General features: G+C 32.7%; 1 protein-coding gene across 1 annotated transcript in view; it reads left to right on the top strand.

Annotated features, from left to right (window-relative positions):
- The window catches only part of LOC134698042 (putative ankyrin repeat protein RF_0381), a 58,684-nt gene extending 40,441 nt beyond the window's left edge, over nucleotides 1–18,243 (top strand). The window contains exons 12-17 of the mRNA XM_063560330.1: nucleotides 4,329–4,421; nucleotides 5,395–5,487; nucleotides 7,618–7,716; nucleotides 8,328–8,426; nucleotides 17,143–17,241; nucleotides 18,127–18,243. Of these exons, the coding sequence (XP_063416400.1) occupies nucleotides 4,329–4,421; nucleotides 5,395–5,487; nucleotides 7,618–7,716; nucleotides 8,328–8,426; nucleotides 17,143–17,241; nucleotides 18,127–18,243 (600 nt within the window). The remainder of the gene's footprint in view (nucleotides 1–4,328; nucleotides 4,422–5,394; nucleotides 5,488–7,617; nucleotides 7,717–8,327; nucleotides 8,427–17,142; nucleotides 17,242–18,126) is intronic.
- The last annotated feature ends 2,169 nt before the right edge of the window (nucleotides 18,244–20,412 follow it).

The following is a 20,412-nucleotide window of genomic DNA, read 5'->3' as shown; positions in this document are numbered from 1 at the left end:
AAGAAAGATAATCACCCAGTTCATTTATAAGATTTTAGTTCTGGTCAGCTTAATCTATACGATAAATTTGGTTTACAGTTTGATTTAGAAGCAATACAGTCATAGCTAGATAATACAAATAATTATCTAATTACTACCACAATTTTATATCATTAAGTATTGTAATTTCCATTGTTATTAATACAAGTTATATCAGTATTACAAACCTAATCTTGAACTCTTTCCTATTATTGGGCATTTTGTAGAAATTTAGATGTGACGTCACGTTATGCGTCGATCTCTGCGGCTAACAAATACTATGTTGTTTGGCTGTGCCTTTTTTATATGCTGATCTAGGTTGTTTGACGTATCCGTTTTAATCTGTAGTTAAGCACCACTTCGGTATGAACTTATGCATCTATTATATAGTCATTTTAATAAATTTACTGTTTGCAAAAGTTTGAATTATTCTTAATATTAAGAATTTTCTTATCCCAGGCAGATAACCTAAGCCGTATTTTGCACAACTGTTTGGACTTTTGATCCTCAATACTCTTCAGCTTTGAAATTGTTTTGTCCTTTGAACTTTTTTATCTGAGCGTCACTGATGAGTCTCATGTAGACGAGACGAACGTCTGGCGTAGTATGTTCTCCCATTTATTTGTTTTGTAGTCATTTTTATGTTATGTTGTTATTTTAATGTTATATTTACCATTGGCATAAAAGGTTGGGCTAGCCACAAAAGCAGGTTTAACCCACAATTTTGTTCATAATATTTCCTGTACCAAGTCAGCAAAAAAATTGAAATTGTTTAGAAAGTGACGTTACACACTGTTCGTCTTTCAAACATGTTTGTAAAAATGAATGGAGATAACAGTATCATAAAGGAAGTATTGTTTATTCTTTTTCCTTGTTTTAAAGTCGGATAATAAGTTGTAACATCTTGTTTAAAAAGTAAAGCAACAATGTTTGGATTTCTTTTTTAATAGATAAATTGTCATGTTTATAATTATTTCGGACAGAAACTTACATTCTTAATATCTATTTTAATAACTAACTATATAGTACGTTGACCAAGTTAGGAGAAGTCGCTTATTTAAAAAGTTAAATTGTCATAACAGTATTGGTAGTTCAAAGGTTAATCGTAATATATTGACTTGTCGTCAAAACATCGTATGGTACAATTTTTGTAAAATGTTAGTTTACTTGAAAAAAAAATCGACTTTGAATTTTTTGTAGGTCTACATTGTAAAAGAACATGCGTGTAATGATTGCTGTTATTACACACATTATTGTTACACTTTATTCTAACTATTTCAATGTTAAGCAAAACTAAATTCGTTATTAAAGAGTTTTTGTAAACGTTTAACACTACGAATATTTTGTATTTAAAAGAGTAAGTTTCAATTCAATTTCATCATTTGTTTTTACGCTAATTGTAAAATATTAACATTTATATGATATTTCATACCTTTATGAAGCATTGTTTCAGCAATTCAAGCTAGACACAAGTCCTAACGCTCATATGACTGAGCTATTTGAAGTTCGTATACAGCCACTTTTAGATACGTTTAAGCAATCGGGATAAGCTGTATCACTTACATTTTGACTTACATTTAAATACTGGAATATGTTCCTTGAAGCAGTAGACATTTTGCTGTCAAATGTTAGTGCAGAACGATAGGATAATTGGTCATTTCTTTGAGATCGTCATCTCATATGTGACCTCATTTTTTTTTTGGTATTAACCAACCGTACCAATTACCGAAGGTAGATGCCTGTTTATATACCCGATATGCTTCAACTTTCTGAAAATATTCGATCACCTTTTTATAGATGGCAACTTTGCTATAAGACATACTCCGGGACATTTAAACGGCATATGGACCGGCATGGCAACAGAGAAGACCCTTATCAAAGTCTCAAGGGGATCAGGTGGCACTGTAGGCATAAAAACCCAAGTCTGCGTTTTTTAGATGTGCCCTTACTAGAAAGTTTATCGAATCCCATAGTCGTGTAATCCGGGAAATGAATGGAATTGCTGCAAATAATGTAAAGTCACACGGGGAAACAAAACCAACAGCAATGAAAAGAGATGAAGAACATTATATTGCCAATGTGAACCATCTGAATGAACCATGACTGATCCTTTTGATGTTGAATCCCGTCCCCCATGTCTTATCAATATCTCTACTGGAATGCATGCTACAAGAGATGTTTACGAGTCTTTGCTCACAGCTGTGGAGGACTTGACCATGTCTAGACATTTCATCACTAGTAGTTTTACATTGGGTTAGTCAAGGAGTTTTTATCGTCCAAAGTCAAAACTTAAAACGTTCGAAATATGTTCACATAAAATCAAACCCTAAATATAAATCGGGGAAGATAATTTCAGGTCACATAAATATCGAACTGGTATTTAGACGTGCACTGATTTTGGCAAACTGTAGAGATGATGTTACAATAGAAAATGTGCTTTCGCTCCCGGTAGTTCCCATTCTAATTACCCTTTTTCACGATGACGGCACCATGAGAAAATCGTGCAAGTATGATTTGGTGAAGCAATTTGAATCTGAAGTCTCTTGAGCACTTTCCATACTATCCTTTGACGCATCACTCATAAGATGAGATGGTATTGCATGGGTTCAATGAATTGATGTTTAGAAAAGTCAAACATTCGATGAACTTGCAGGTGACAATTAAAAAAACATGTCCCAATGCTTTTCTATAGCGCACACAGAAGCAGATGTTTTGATCTCGACGACATGAACAACTCTATAAAGTCTGCTGAAAGGGAACTCCGCACAAAAACTACAGCTTCCAATAAAGTGTATCGGATAATTGAAGGGAGAAGTATTCCTGACTGGAAGAAGTTTATTTCTGTTAAAGAAAACGAACAGGCTCTCCTTAAGAGGCAATATCTCCTGATGGTGTCAATTGATATTTTTTCACAACTCAACAACGGGTTGTCTGATACGTCTAAAAATTTCAGGGCAGATATATCTTGATCTCATGAACATTTTAAAACCAATGTCGGATTTGCTCTAAATGCTTTTGTATCAGAGATATTAGAGGAAGGAAAGATTATTTATATTGTATATAGATTTGAAATCGAGCTTTTACACCATTTGCAACTACTTGATGTGAAGGAAGGTAAACAAGGAAACGTCAAAATGTTCTCAACTTAACTTGTTTAAATAGCAAATACGAAAATCCTCGGCTTCTTGTTTTGTTTCTAAATTAGTGTCCGTTTGAACTTTGTCAATTATTTGGTTTATAAGAACGAAGAGATAGAAGCACTTGTCTTGATGAAATGCATGACATGTGTATAACCATGTGTATGCTAGCCAGATATTATTGATGAACAAGGCCCCAGTCCTGGAAACACACGGAAATACCAACAGTATTTGGAAGTGGGGGTTTATTGAAACAAATTGTTTTGAATATGTTGAAATTGTTATTGGGACGTCCAATATATTACTATAGACACGTTTTGGGAACTATGATAAATAAAAGCATATCATGACAATTAATGAACTTAGAAAGAAAATTGAGAATGGTAATGGGGAATGTATTAAAGAGACAACAACCCGACCATAGAACATACAACAGCAGAAGGTCACCAACTGGTTTTCAATGCAGCGAGAAATTCCCCTACCCGGAAGCGTCCTTCAGCTGGCCCCTAAACAAATGTATATACTAATTCAGTGAAAATGAACGCCATACTAAACTATAAATTGCTAAACATTTTTAAAAGTGCTGAACAATTTGAGACTTTTACTTTTACATTGACGAATAATACTTTCTATAAGTTTCAAATAACCAACAAATTTCAATGGTTGAATCACGTAAAAGTTGTATTCTTTTTGAATTCCTTAAGACACCCGTGATAAGCAAATCATAATACCTTTCGATAATGATTTTACTTGCAACTAACAAAAACAAGCATAACAAATCAAAGAACTGACAGTTGCTGTAAAAATCATCAAAATATTGCAAATGAGAATTTAATTCAGAAATGCAGTTTTTAGAAATAAGAAGATGTGGTATAGGTGCCAATGATACAACTCTCCATCCAAGTGACAATTGGTAAAGGTAACCGATCATAAGTCAAAGAGCGGCCTCCAACACGGAGCTTTTGTTCAAACATAACAGCATCATATAACGGATCTCAAAATTGGCTAGTGTAAAACCATCCGAATAGGAAAACAAACAGTCTTATTTATTTAAAAAACGAGAAACGAGAACCACACCAATGCGATATGACAATAAAACAGTTCAATTTATTTTGTAAATGTCTATTTTATTTGAGTGTTTTCTGGTTAAATGTTTTTCCCGAAATTATACAGGGGAATCAACCTCTACAGATTGCAATTGAACACAGAAACACAGACATAGCTTTGGCATTGATTGACAAAGGGGCAAACCTGAGCAATGAAATAGTGAGTACTATACATTAAAAAAGTATATCAAATCACTTTTGTGTTAAAATCATATTTTAAATAATGTTAAATATATCTAAGAGATGGTATAGACATCGTGTATTTTTGTTGTGTTACATGTTAAATAAATCAATGGTTATAAAGTAAAGTAGTTTAGTCTAATTGTTGAAAGATTATCACATATGGCATTAATTCATTATAATATCGAATCAGTAGTTTAAGCAATTTTTTAAAATTGTTTTCAATGTCTGGTGAAATAGTCATTTTGTAGTATTGTCTCTAAAAAGACAAGTGATTTTTATGTGCAGTCAGAGTCATTTTATTGAACAAGGTCATCCCGACTTTCTATTATTGACAATTTTATTTAGTTGCTTTATCTAAAATGTTGTTTGCAAAAACTATGTGTTAACAAATATTAAGGATCAAATTGTAATAGGAAAGATTACTTCTAATGAGGCCAAATAAATCTACGTTATCTTTAAACAAAACGTAGATTTATTATGACCATGTCTGAAACTTACGACATTTGATATATATTTCAGGTGTATGTTAGGGTAAAACCTGTTCATGGTCACTACACTTTTAAGGAATGAATTCAATCGGAATTAGTGTTAGGATTAAGCCACATCCTAAAAAGGATTTAAAAAAAACGTTTGAACTTGTAAGAAGGCCTATTGCAAGGTAAAACCAAACTGTATAATTCACAGGCTCTCATCTCTGTCCAACAACACATAGACCTACCTCTAAATTTAGTTAACTTGATGGGTATATCGGAATGAATATATTATATGTATGACGTTCATTCAACTGAGTAGCATGCCGATTTTATCTTACATGAGAGTTTAGTTTTACAAATATATAGATACTATTGTGCACTTGTTTTGTAAACTCGTTAAATTTTTAATATATCTAAATGAATATATCTATGTTGAAACATGTTTACACAATTTATTCCTTTAACTTTCCAAAACAGGGATATTCAACACTTTCTATAGCTGTGCAGTACAACCATGTTGAAATCTTTCTTGAATTGCTTAAAAGAGGACTAGAGTTCTGTGATGAATGCGTAAGTTTGAAAGTCAGAAATGTAAGCAAACGGAATAAAAGTTGGCAACCAAATATACTATTTGAAACACGGTCGTCAGAATAATAACCGGGACAACAAAATTTATTAACTGTTGACCTTTTTGAAATATAAAGAAGAAGATGTGGTATGACTGCCAATGAGACAACTCTCCACAAGAGACCAAAATGACACAGAAATTAACAACTATAGGAGCCGGCTACAAACGATTCCGTCAATAAAGAAAGGTGTGCCATACCTTAATTTGTAGATAAATTTCATGCCAAAATACGCATTCTGGTTAACAGTTAAACAAAACTCTAGTCTACAAAGCGTTGATACATGTTCTGTTATCCTAATTGATTCTGCTAGTAAAAACTCTCTTCAACTTGAAATACTGGGTAATGCTGTTTTTCTTGCATTCCAACTAATATTATACAATTATTATAGCAGAGCGTACGGCACGTTGGAAAATACAATTTTATCTTATTTCGTAAATGCTACCATGCTTTTTGCACTGGACAAAAAAAAATCATCAACTTTCGCGTCTGGCGTTAATATAAAATTTTAATCCTGGTATCTGTGATGAAATCATTTAAAATACTGCATAACGGAATCGGTTAAAAGTATGCATCCTGGCGCAAACACCAATACACTTTAGTAATCATGTAGCATTCATATACGATAATATTGAACCTAATTGCAATAATCAGCTAACAAAGAAAACAATTGTTGATATTTTATTTGTGATTTTTTTTTGGGGGGGGGGGAATAACAAATCATATTGATATATCCAAAAATCATCAAGTTAATTTACAAGAAAAGTATCATAAAAAAAAATGTTGCCGTAAAAAACCTGCAGAATATTGTAAATATTTGAATAAAGGCAAGAGTAGTATACCGCTGTTCAAAATTCATAAATCAATAGAGTAAAAAACATCCGGGTTACAGACAAAAACTGAGGGAAAGGTATCAAATATAAGAGAACTACAACACAACAGAAACGCAACATAAAAATGTAACACACCCAGAAACGAACTATAATATAACAATGCCCAATAAAACAGAAAATGCAGTGTAATGTGGAAACAGTGTAAGCGTATATATTTCTATTAAGAATGAGTTCAGTACAAGTTTGATACTGGATCCAAAATATTGTATGTACAAATAAATAACAAAAATAATCGTTATCCATATATTAACGTCAATGATCCAAAATATGTACAACTGCTCTTTGCAATCTCTAATAAACTATATATATAAACTATTCGACTTAAAAAAAATATACACTGGTTCAAATTTGTACTTTTTCAAAATGTTCTGGGTCAGGAACAAACATGTCCTCTTGGTACAAAAATGTACCCAACAAATCATACACTTGTCTTTGTTCGTTGATACAATTATTTACTTTACAAAGTGGCCAAACAGACTCATTATTGTCTAAACGGTACAAAACGGTTCAGCTTGTAAATATGCAAGTCCGTATTTCTAACAGGCACAAACCTGGAGTCGATTTCACAAAAAAACTTACGACTTAGTTTGATCGTAAGTTTACTGAATTGTTCACGACAAATCTTAGTCTTAAGTTGTTTGTGAAATTGACTCCTGCTTTTTATTACACTTAGTAATATTATCTAAAATATACGAGCCATCGATCTCGAATATCTACTTACCGTTCTTCAGGGTTTCATCTTCTAAAGTTTGACAATCGACCCTGAACTAGGAATCTCTCCTGTTTATATACCCCGATGGAAGCTGTACCATTCTTGAAGAAAGGGTGTTATACCAAAGTGTCTCATTACACGTATTACAGTTTCCTTTGGAACACCCCTTCGCATTTGACATGACCCCAGATTTACCCGCGAAACATACTATGCCTTTCTATGTTTATTTGAGTTTTGTACAAATGTATAAAATAATGCTTTTGCCGAACTGTAATTAATGTACACAATCTAACATTAGATACAAAATCCACACAATAGTGTGTATTTATTCTAACGGCAAACAGTAAGTAGTTACAACTATACAGATTAAATGAAATTTTCATTAATAAAAACCATCTTTATAGAGCACATTTTTCAAAAGCCATTATTGGTCTTGTGTTTTTGAAATTTATTTTCAATAATTATACAGGGATATACAGCTCTACATGTAGCAAGTAAACACAGTAGCAGAGACGTAGCTTTATTATTATTTGACAGAGGGGCAGACATAAATTTAGCTGATGATTTTGTGAGTACTGTATTACTGATTAGTTAAACAAACATGTCTATATCAAACGTATCTGAGTTTAACCGGTGTAAAATTGATTCATTTTTTAAAGTAATTAGTCGTTGATATTTTCTAATAATCTCCAAATAACCTACAAATATAACATCGGTTGAATAAGTATACCAACCATTCATCAAATCAATTAAAAAGAAAAATACGTATCAAAGATCAAAAATTTAAAAAAAAAAAGAAAAAAAAGAGTACTGAAGGTTGCTGTGAAACAAACCATCAGACTTTTGTATATGAGCATTTTAATGAGAAAAAACTATAAAACCAGTTTCAATCCACCATTTTCTACATAAGAAAAAGTCTGTACCAAATCAGGAATATGACAGTTGTTATCGATTCGTTTGTTGTGTTTTTGCTTTTGATTTTGCCATTTGATTTGAGACTTTTCGTTTTGAATTTTCTTCGGAGTTCAGTTTTTTAATGATTTTAATTTTTTGTATTCATTCAAATGGCAAATTTCAAGACAAAACAAACAATGTTACAATTTCAATTTACAGATCAAATGATTTTCGACTAAAAATAAATGCTGTTTTTCTTTTGATTCATTCTCCAAAACTATACAGGGAAGAACAGCTCTTCATATAGCAATTCAATCTGGAAGCACAGCTATAGCTTTGTTACTAATTGACAGAGGGGCAGATTTAACTTTGACTGATGATTCGGTGAGTATTATTATATTTGATGTGTGGACACGTTAATGTTAAAACCGTACATGTATATATCATATTCACAGATTTTAATGTATGTTAACGATATTAAATAGTTTACCAAGATTATTATTTAGTCTATCATTGTTTTGATCTCGCTTTATACAGCAATTGTGTCAATGATTATTCCATTAAACGGTTTATTAGTTAAACATTCTGAAAGATCATTATTTCATTGAATTTACATGTTAGATGCAGATATCTGTGATTAAGATACAAATTACACCTCGAACAAACTTTTCAACAAAAGAGCTCAATTAAAACAGATTTGATGCATGAATTTTTTTTACAATGAATTTGCTACTTTTGGTAGATAAAGTATTTATACATTTTATATAGGAGTCTTCTATCTTTGTTAATATAAGCAATATTTCATAGTTCAGCCAGCTATTATACAGCGTTCATACATTCTGACAAAGGCGAAACGTATAATGTTAAAGACAGGGTGAATAGTAAACTTAGTATCACCAAAGAAGCTGCAACACACATGCACAAAAGCATTTTTGAAGAGGTCATATATATAATTTTGTCAATTATTTTTTGTTATCAGGACATGTCTGTAACTGAATACTGAGAATAGTATCTTTACCCATCAGAGGTTTCATTGAAATGTATTGTTTTAATGCACGCTAGAAATATTATTTTAAAAAAAAATCCCTAAAATCTGGATTTTTCATAGATAGCATCTTTTTGCAAGTGTGTGAGCTTTCAAGAGTATGATCGCCAATACTTACTTTACGATTCCTATTTTCAATTAACCGTGCACTCCCTATTGTCATTAACGTCTTTTAATCAAGACGAGGCTTTGACTACCAATATTCAATTAATTTGCCTAACCAAAAATACAATTCAAGTAAAGCTACAGTCGAATGATTAATAGTTGGCTGCCTTCTGTAGTTGTCTGTTCTATGGTTGGGTTGTCGTCTCTTTGACACAGTCCCCATTTCCATTCTCAATTTTATGCTCATCGTACAGTGGCAAACATATAAACTTCTAGAGAACATGATGTTCTCTCAATAAGATGCATCGGATTTAACTTTCCCACCAAGACCGGACGGAACTGAGTATTCCGCACCACAAAAAGGACTTCCCACTTTGGCCATGGCTGAACTACCGATCGGAAAAAAAACAATAGTAAGATATAGGAAAATGTGGTGTGAGAGCCAATGAGACAACTCTCCATCCAAATATTAATGTATAAAAGTAAACCATTATAGGTCAATATACGGCCTTCAAAACGGAGCTTTTGCTCACACCGAACAACAAGCTATAAAAGGCCCCAAAATAACTAGTGTAAAACCATTAACACGGGAAAACCAACGGTCTAATCTATATAAAAAACGAGAAACGAGAAACACGTAGAAATTACATAAACAAACGACAACTACTGTACATCAGATTCATGACTTAGGACAGGTGCAAACATTTGCAGCAAATTTGCAGGGATTAAGCGTTTAAATGGTACCAAACATTCTCCCTTTTTCTGAACAATAACATAACATCACAACATAGAAAAACACACGATAAAATATCAATTGACAGGCTTAACTCAATCAAAAAAACGTAAATTAACACAATATGAACGAAAAAATTGATCTTCGATATCTGAATGCAAATGCACAATTAAAAACTATTAGGGACAAACACTCAATGCCAAAAAGCAAAACAAACAAGTCCAAACAAAGCGATGGCAAGACACCACTGCAAAATATGTAACCCTTCGAAAATAATAACTTTTGAAAAAAAAAGTTTTAATAATACAGTTAGGTAAATCTTGAAGTTTATACAAATGTAGTACGAATTAGTGAAAATTAGAAGATATTCCAAATAATCAAAGCTGGTAAATAGACCAGATCCATATTCATTAAGGAATGACTGTAATTTTTTTATTGTCTATGAAGAAATAACATACAAAATTTGGTGCACACTGAATAACGCGCGTAGCGTAGTGTGCACCAATTTTTTTATGTTATGCCGAATACTGTAAACCAACTTATTTTCGCGGATACTATATTTCGCGTTTTATCCTTTCTAGTCCACTTCGCTGCTATTTAATTTCGCGATTTTCCAGCTGACTATGTGTATTTTAATAAAGTAACAACAGAGTATTACATATTCGCGACGATATATTTTCGCGTTATTTTACTACTCGCGTAAGTCGCGAAAATAAATCGCTCGCGAAAATAAGTTGGTTTACAGTAGTCAGAAAAAATAGAACAGTCATTTCTTATAATTTAATTCTAAATTCCATTTTAAATTGTAGAAAACCATGAAAAAAACGTTGATGACGTCACGGTCACATGACAAAATTATGTCTATGGGCTCATACCAAAGTAACGCCAACCAATCAGAAGACGCGTTAAAAAAAATTAAATTATTAAAAAAAAACAAAAAAACATAATAAACAGTATCAACAGGTGACCTTATTTTTATTCGCTCGATCATCTTTAAGGTGTTACCGTCGATGCGAGCGTGTGTGCAACCATAGAAGAGACAGTTATGAATGTAGAGGATACAAATACATGTACGCGTATAAACCATTTGTAACAAGAATGTGTGAACTTAAGATAAGGACATCGTGTCCCTTCGCATGATCATATTTACATTTGCAGTGCACCACTTAAGGTAGATTGATGGTATACCGCCATCTAGTTATTTGCCTAAATCTGCAAATTTGGAGACAGATTTGCAATTCAATTGTTAGAAGTTTTTTCTATTTAAAGAAAACTTGTTAATTAATTGTATTATGCAAAATATTTTAACAAAATATCTTTTTCTTTGGTTTTAAAATCATTTTTTTCAAATGAGCCATTTAAGGTGAGATAACTCTTTTAGTACAAAATTTATACTGGGCCAATAGGGAATTTTTTATATTTATTTGTATCAAGAAAACAAGTTCGGTGACACCATTTTTTCTTTTTATTTTCTTAAAACATATTATGAAACCTTTCTTTTCACAATTTATTTCAAAATTCTATCTCATAGAATTTTTTTATGCACACTCAAGTGTTTTTTCTTGAACAAACTAACCAAATTTTGTCAATTTTCAACAACTCATAGCTTGAAAAATAGCAAGGTTACCAATACTTTTTATTAAATTTATAGTAAAATCTTCATTTTGGCAAATTATAAAAAAAAATCTGTCTCAAAAAATATATACTGGTGATCTACCTTAATCCGGGTCAAACCTTTATTTGGTATATCATTTTAAATGTTTTATATTTTGAACAACACGGAAGAACGGATGGATACCCAAACCAGTAAATATATTATCCCGTTGCTATCATAAGTTTGTCATAAAACTAAAATGACAATTCTATTTATATATGAATATATGTCTGTTTTTCACACGTATTTAATGCGTTAAACGCCAAACATCTTAAAAAAAGCTATTTTAGAAGAGCTGTTGAATGTTGAAAAAAATATTAAAAGTTGAAAATCGATGTTGAAAATGAATGTTGAATGTTGAAAACGAATGTTGAATGTTGAAAACGAATGTTGAAAGCTGAAAATGGTATGTTGAAAACAAATGTTGATGTTGAAAGTTGAAAATCGATTGTTGAATGTTGAATGTTGAAAACGAATGCTGAGTGTTAAAAACGAATATTAAAAGTTGAAAACGAATTTGAATGTTGAAAATGAATGTTGAATATTGAAAACGAATGTTGATTGTTAAAAACAAATGTTAAAAGGTCAAAATCGAATGTTGAAAACTAATGTTGAAAAACGAATGTCGAATGTTAAAATCGAATGTTAAAAGTTGAATATCAAATGTTGAAAACGAATGTTGAATGTGAAAAACGAATGTCGAGATGTCAAAATCGAATGTAAAAAGGTCAAAACTGAATGTTAAAAACGAATGTTGAGAAACGAATGTTAAGTGTTGAAAACAAATGTAAAGTGTTGAAAACGAATGTTAAAAGTTGAATAACGAATGTTGAATGTTAAAACGAATGTTGAATGTTGAAAACGAATGTTCAATGTTCACAACGAAAGTTGAAAGGTAAAAATCGAATGTTGAATGTTGGAAACGAATGTTCAATGTTCAAAACAAAAGTTGAAAGGTAAAAATAGAATGTTGAATGTTGAAAACGAAAGTTGAATATTGAAAACGAATGTTGAATATTGAAAACGAATGTTGAATGTTGAAAACTAATGTTGAATTTTAAAATCTGATGTTGAAAACTAATGTTGAATGTTGAGTTCGAATGTTGAATGTTGAAAACATTTGTGGAAAGTTGAAAAACGAATGTAGGAAACGAATGTTGAATGTAAAGCCTCGATCACACCTTACCTGATAGCACAAACGGACGCCTAATGAATGACAATAAAAGTTCAGTTATAGAACGGAACATAACGAATGCATAACATAATATGTAACGTACAAGAAACGGTAACGTACCGGACAGAACGGATGTCGAACGTACATCCAACGGACGAGTACCGCATAAAACGGACACCTAACGGAAGCGTACCGGATAAAAAGGATGAACAAGATATACGGAAAAATTAAAGGCGACAAAAATAATGTAAATCGCATAAATATTGAAAAAGTTTCTGTGTAAATTGGTTTGGTTTGTTCTTAAAAATGCCGCCAAAGGACATTGTCTGGCCTGAGTAAGAGTTGCTTGATAGTGAAGACGTGCCCTTACTCTAAGATTGATTAGAAATAATAAGAATTCATGAACCTCAAGAAATCTGACATACCAATAATTGACATTCCTGAAGCGAAATTTTCAATTGGCATTTATCCGTTTCAGATCCGTTCATCATTCGTTTTGTCCGTTATACGTCGTGTAGAAGTCAGTTTCACATTCGTTCAACATCCGTGTTATCCGTTAAACGTCCGGTAGAAGTCCGATCCGTTGGTGATTTATCTACCAGACCTCCAACGGATGTATAACGGACAAGTAACGGGTACAAAACGGAAACGAAACGGACGAGTATCGTACAAAACGGACGCCTAACGGACGTGCAACGGAAACTTCATCCGTTGGACGTCCGTTCAAAGTTTTGAACATTCTTAAAATTTTCCAACGGACATAACGGACGTTGTCATTTAAAATGTACGCTAAACGGACATAAACGGACGTCTAACGGATAAGAACGGATGCTAACGGACATGAACAGATTGAAAAAAGTTATTCGTTAGGCATCCGTTCGAGCTATCCGTTAAGCCTCGGTCAAACCCCACCGGAAAGCACGAACGGACGCCTAACGGATGAAACTAAAAGTTGTCCGTTTACAAAAGTGTTGTCCGTTGGGAGCCCTCTGATGTACTGACTAAATAAAACGGACGCGTAACGAATGCAAAACGGACACACACCGGATATGCAACGTACGAGAAACAGAAACGTACCGGACAGAACCGATGTCGAACGAACATCCAACGGACGAGTACCGCATAAAACGGACACATCACGGAAGCGTATCGGATAAAACGGATGCACAAGATATACGGAAAAATTCAAGGCGATAATAATAACGCATGTAAATCGCATAAATATTCAAAAAGTTTCTGTGTAACTGGTTTTGGTTTGTTCTCAAAAATACAGCCAAAGGGTAGTGTCTGTCCTGAATAAGATAATTAATCCGTTTCAGATCTGTTCATCGTCCGTTTTATCCGTTATACGTCCGTTAGAAGTCCGTTTTACATTCGTTCAACATCCTTTCTATCCGTTCAACGTCCGGTAGAAATCCGTTGGTAAATTTGTCTACCTGACCTGCAACGGATATATAACGGACAAGTAACGGATACAAAACGGAACCGAAACGGACGAGTACCGTACAAAAAGGACGCCTGTAACCTTTGTACTTGCATGGTTTTATGAGAATAAACTATCTATCTACAGGACGTTCAATGGACATTTCATCCGTTGGGCGTCCGATCAAAGTTTTGAACATGCTAAACATTTTCCACCGGACAAAACGTACGTCGATGGATAAAGCGTACGCTAAAGGGACATGAAACAGATATGGACGGACGTCTAACGGACATGAACGGATTGAAAATAGATATCCGTTCGGCATCCGTTCGAGCTATTCGTTAAGGTGTGTCCGAGGCTTTACAAACGAATGTTGAATATTGAAATAGAATGTTGAATATTAAAAACGAATGTTGAATGTTGAGTTCGAATGTGTGATTGTTGAAAACGATTGTTGAAAGTTGAAAATCGAATGTTGGAAACGAATGTTGAATGTAAAGCCTCGGTCACAACTTACCGGATAGCACAAACGGATGCCTAACGGATGAAAATAAAAGTTGTCCGTTGACAAAATTGTTATCCGTTGAGATTCCGTTGATTTACTGACCAAATAAAACAGAAGCGTAACGAATGCATGTAAATCGCATAAATATTCAAAAAGTTTCTGTGTAACTGGTTTTGGTTTGTTCTTCAAAATGCCGACAAAGGGTAGTACCTGGCCTGAATCAGATAATTTATCCATTTCCGATCTGTTCATCGTCCGTTTTATCCGGTAAACATCCGTCAGAAGTCCGTTTCAACATCCGTTTTATCCGTTAAACGTCCGGTAGAAGTCAATTGTTAATTTGTCTACCTGGCATCCAACGGATATATAACGGACAAGTAACGGATACAAAACGGAAACGAAACGGACGAGTACCGTACAAAACGGACGCCTATCTGACGTTCAACGGACACATCATCCGTTGGACGTCCGTTCAAAGTTTTGAAAATGCTTAAAATTTTCCACCGGACAAAACGGACGTCGATGGATAAAACGTACGCTAAACGGACATGAAACGGATAAGGACGGACGTCTAACGGATAAGAACGGACGTCTTACGGACATGAACGAATTGAAAAAAAGTTATCCGTTCGGCGTCCGTTCGAGCCATCCGTTAAGGTGTGACTGAGGCTTTACAAACGAATGTTGAATATTGAAATCGAATGTTGAATATTGAAAACGAATGTTGAATATTGAAAACGAATGTTGAAAGTTTAAAACGAATGTTGAAAGTTGAAAATCGAATGTTGAAAAGGAATGTCGAATGTTGAAAATTGAAAATCAAATGCTAAAAACGAATGTTGAATGTTGAATCGAATGTTAAAAATTCAAAATCGAAGGTTGAATGCTGGAAACGAATGTTGAAATTTGAAGAAAATCAAATGTTGAAAACGAATTTTGAATGTTGAAAACGAATGTTGAAAACGAATGTTGAAAACGAATGATGAATGTTAAAAACCAATGTTGAATGTTGATTGATGAAAGTTGAAAACGAATGTTGAATGTGGAAAACGAACGTTGCAAGTTTAATTTGATTGTTGACTACGAATGTTCAATGTTCAAAACGAATGTTCAATGTTCAAAATGAAATGCTGAATATTGAAAACGAACGTTAAAAGTAGAATATCGAATGTTAAAAACGACTGTTCAATGGTAAAAATGTATGTTGATTATTGAAAAAGAATGTTGAATCTTGAAGACGAATGTTGAAATTTGAAAATCTAATGTTGAAAACGAATATTGAATGCTAAAAGGAATGTTTAAAATCGAAAATCGAATGTTGAAAACAGATCTTTAATGTTGAAAAAGAATTTTGAATGTTGTAAACGAATGTTGAATATTGAAAACTAATTTTGAATGTTTTAAACGAATGTTGAATGTTTTAAACGAATATTGAAAGTTGCAAATCGAATGTTGAAACGAATGTTGAATGTTGAAACTTGAAAAACCGAATGTTGAAAACTAATGTTGAATGTTGAAACCGATTGTTGAAAGTTGAAAATCGAATGTTGAATGTTGAAAACAGGTGTTGAAACGTGAAAAATAAATATTGAAAACCAATGTTGAAAGTTGAAAATCGAATGTTGAAAACGAATGTTCAATTAATGTTCGATACGAATGTTTAATGTTCAAAGCAAATGTTTAATGATCAAAACGAATGTTGAATGTTGAATGTTGAATATTGACTTAATGTTACATTCGTTTTTGTTTGAGATTATACAACTTGTTAAAATACATATTTGAGGGCATCCTTATTGTAATAAATATAATCAAAATTCAAAGAGCTGGCATGTCAGTAACTGCTAGTAGTCCTTTGTTGATTTGTGTATCATTGTCATTTAGTTTTATTTTATTTTTTGTTACCTGTTCTGACATCGGTCTTTGGCACTATGTACGTTTACTGTGCGAGTTGTGTGTGTGTTTTTTTTTCTACATTGGCTAGAGGTATATGGCGGGTTGAGGTCTCAAAAAACATGTTTAACTCCGCCACATTGTGGCGCCTGTCCCAAGTCAAGAGCGTCTAGTCTTTGTTAGTTTTTTATGATTTCCAATTTAAGTTTCTTGTGTATATTTCGTAGTTTCGTATGACGTCCATTATTACTGACCCATTATACATTTTTGTTTAATGGCCAGTTAAAGCATGCCTCCGGTTGCGAAGGTTCCTCGATGCATTGCAGACCTATTGCTTGCCGTCGGCTGCTCATTGGTCGGGTTGTTGTCTGTTTGACACATTCAGTATGAACATATAGGAGAGTTTAGTTTTGTTCGCAAATGAATAGCTGCTATTGTGTAATGGTATAAAAGTAAAAAAATATTATAATTTGATATTTTTACGTAAACATTAGAAGACAGATATGAAGCAAAATCGGTGAAATTGATCATAAATTGATCATAAAATTTGTTTCTATTACTTTCCAAACAGGGACATACACCGCTTCATAAAGCTATAAAGTATAACAAAGAAGAAATCTGTATTGAACTGCTTAATAGAGGATCAAAATTGGGGGAGATAGGTGAAAATGTAAGTATGAAAGTTAGAAATGTAAAACAACATTATTATATTGCATTACACAGTTGATAATGGTAACCGGAACGAGTAAATATATTCACTGTTTACCTGCTTGGAAGGCCATCTTCGAATGATTCCTTCAAAAGGACGAAAACATAGTAGATAGATTTTTGACCACAGAAAAATTCTTAATATTGTTTTACAAAACTTAGAAGTTTCTAAATATTAGATATATTTGCTAAAACGTTTTGGAATTGTAATTGCTCTTCAATTCTGTACATTATTTAGCCTTCTCAATTTTTTTTTGTTTGAGAGTCACTAATGAGATTTTGGTAGAAGACTGGGCTTTCGTACACAATTTCGATGCTGGTATCTATGATAAGTTTATTTAAAGTAGATGTTCGCGATTAAATATATCAAGAAGACATATTCTAACGCTAGGGAAACTTTCAGAGTTGAACCTGTGTACAATGGAAACAAATTTTAAAAGAAATAGATTGTTGAAATTTTCATGATTCCTCAAAAAAACAAATAATGATTGTCCTTTATTCATAACTTTATCTTGATTTATTTTCATAACCTCACGAATCAAACACGCAACGAGGGCATACAGACAATATAACAATGTTCAAGTTAATTATCAAGAAAAACAACTAATCTAATACAAAAACAACAAAAATAGAGTACTGAATATTGTTTATGTGCATTGACATCAAATTATAGTGTGTATTTATTTCAATGTCAAACGCCAATTTTACTTATCAATATTGAAGTTACAATAAACAGAAAAAAATGTTATTGGTTAAACAATAAAGAACGTTCCTTATACAGCACACTGTTCAAATGCCAGTTTTAGTCTGTTCTTCTTTTATAAATATATTTTTCAAAACTATATAGGGACAGACAGCTCTACATAAAGCAAGTAAATACGGAAGCACAGAAGTAGCGTTATTATTAATTGACAGAGGGGCAGATTTAAATTTGACTGATAAATGTATGAGTTCTGTATTATAAGATTAGGTCAACAAAACACGTCAAACATTTCATGCATATATCATATAGTACGTTTCACCTCAGAAACTTACAAAACCTTTGAATATACTTATTAAGAAGGGATATACTCACGATAGTGTTGTCAAGTCATTAAAGATTGCATATTTTGGCGTTAATATTGAGTCACTGATAATGTCTTTGCATCGGAACTAAACACATTTATTCTAAAAACAGTTGTTGGCATGACACGGGTTATGTTCTTCTCATATATGTTATGATGGTATGGCACTAAACCCCTAACGGGAAGGGTTGTGTCTGATGTTCATATGATGAAATCATAATCTTTCAGTCAGTTTAATTGAAGTCTGGAGCTGGCATGTCAGTTAACTGCTAGTAGTCTGTTGTTATTTATGTATTATTGTCATTTTGTTTATTTTCTTTGGTTACATCTTCTGACATCAGACTCGGACTTCTCTTGAACTGAATTTTAATGTGCGTATTGTTATGCGCTTACTTTTGTACATTGGTTAGAGGTATAGGGGAGGGTTGAGATCTCACAAACATGTTTAACCCCGCCGCATTTTTGCGCCTGTCCCAAGTCAGGAGCCTCTGGCCTTTGTTAGTCTTGTATTATTTTAATTTTAGTTTCTTGTATACAATTTGGAAATTATTCTGGCGTTCATTATCACTGAACTAGTATATATTTGTTTAGGGGCCAGCTGAAGGACGCCTCCAGGTGCGGAAATTTCTCGCTACATTGAACACCTGTTGGTTGTCTTCTGCTGTTGTTTTTTTAATTTGGTAGGGTTGTTGTCTCTTTGACACATTCCCCATTTCCATTCTCAAATTTATTCATGTATGTGAGAGCGTTTTATTTGTTTTATTTTTGTTGTTTTTACATCGCCATATTTATCAAATGTATCAATGCTTGATTTACAAAATGATTTATTACTGGTTAAAAGAAAAATCCCAAAAATACTGACCTCCGAGGAAAATTCCCTAAGGAAATGGCAAAATCAAAAGCTCAATCACATCGAACGAATGGATAACAACCCGGTTTTATAGCCAGCTAAACCGTTTACCTGCATGACATTCACGTAAAAATCCATTAAATTGACAACGATGCGTGGACAAAACAAACAGATATATTAGGTAGACATGTCAAAACAGGAGTACAGCAGTCAACATTGTGTTTAAATCTTAATCACAATAAAACAAACAAATATTAAACAAAGAGGCACAAAAAGGTATATTTTAAATATCAAATTTAAAAACCTCATTATTACTTTTTTTGCATCTTATTTATGTTTGTCAAATCCACCAGTAGAAGATTTTAAGATTTTAAGTACTAGGACCAAATATTTAGATTTACATTTACTCTGACGTAGAATGTAAACGTCACATAGATAGAGATATAAAATAATGTTGTCGTTCAAAGTATGAAAATAATATAGTATAAAGCTCTTTTATGCGTATCCTCCGTAGAATTGAATTTACAGTTTACCTTGTCCTTCTTGTCGCTTGTAAGTGACCATTTGGAACGATCATCACATGGCTTATCATATCATATTTTGTATAAGTCTAATCAGTAGGATTTCCGTTGACAGTTTCATTTCTTAAAAATTGTATTTGATTAGTTCTGAAGATATCAAAATAAATCAACAAAAAGGTAGATAAGTCAATCTTATGTCACATATCCTAATTACTTAAAGGATAAAATATTTTGCCCCATAACACTCATTTTTCTTTTAAGACTTCAAAAGTCATGTACAAAAATTAAGAAGATTCTCGATTTCTTTCGATTTGAGACCAAAATTATACCAATGCAAATATTTAGGTGAAAATTTCAAATTCAAATTCAAATTCTTTTTCAATATCTCATCCTTCGGCAAAATTTCAAAGTGTAGGTTTACTGACAATGGTTTCTTGGAATTGTTATATTTACGCCCAAAAGAAGTACTTAGGTTTTCGGACCACAATTGAATTATAAATTAACTGTTTACAAAACTGTGAACTTATCGAATTACCAAGAAATACATTACCTTAGCTTAGCTGAACCTTTAACTTTTAGAAATTCTCTTATAATTCGTTCTTGATCTAGTCCTCTTAATTATTTTGATTCAGTCGTCATTTATGCGTCTTTTGTAGACGCAACGAGGTCCTGCATACAATATTTCAATCAGTCATCTG

Source organism: Mytilus trossulus, chromosome 14 (genome assembly GCF_036588685.1).
Source record: "Mytilus trossulus isolate FHL-02 chromosome 14, PNRI_Mtr1.1.1.hap1, whole genome shotgun sequence".
NCBI classification, from domain to species: domain Eukaryota; kingdom Metazoa; phylum Mollusca; class Bivalvia; order Mytilida; family Mytilidae; genus Mytilus; species Mytilus trossulus.
The sequence above is the reverse complement of the archived record's forward strand: the minus strand, read 5'-3'. Positions and strand labels throughout refer to the sequence as shown.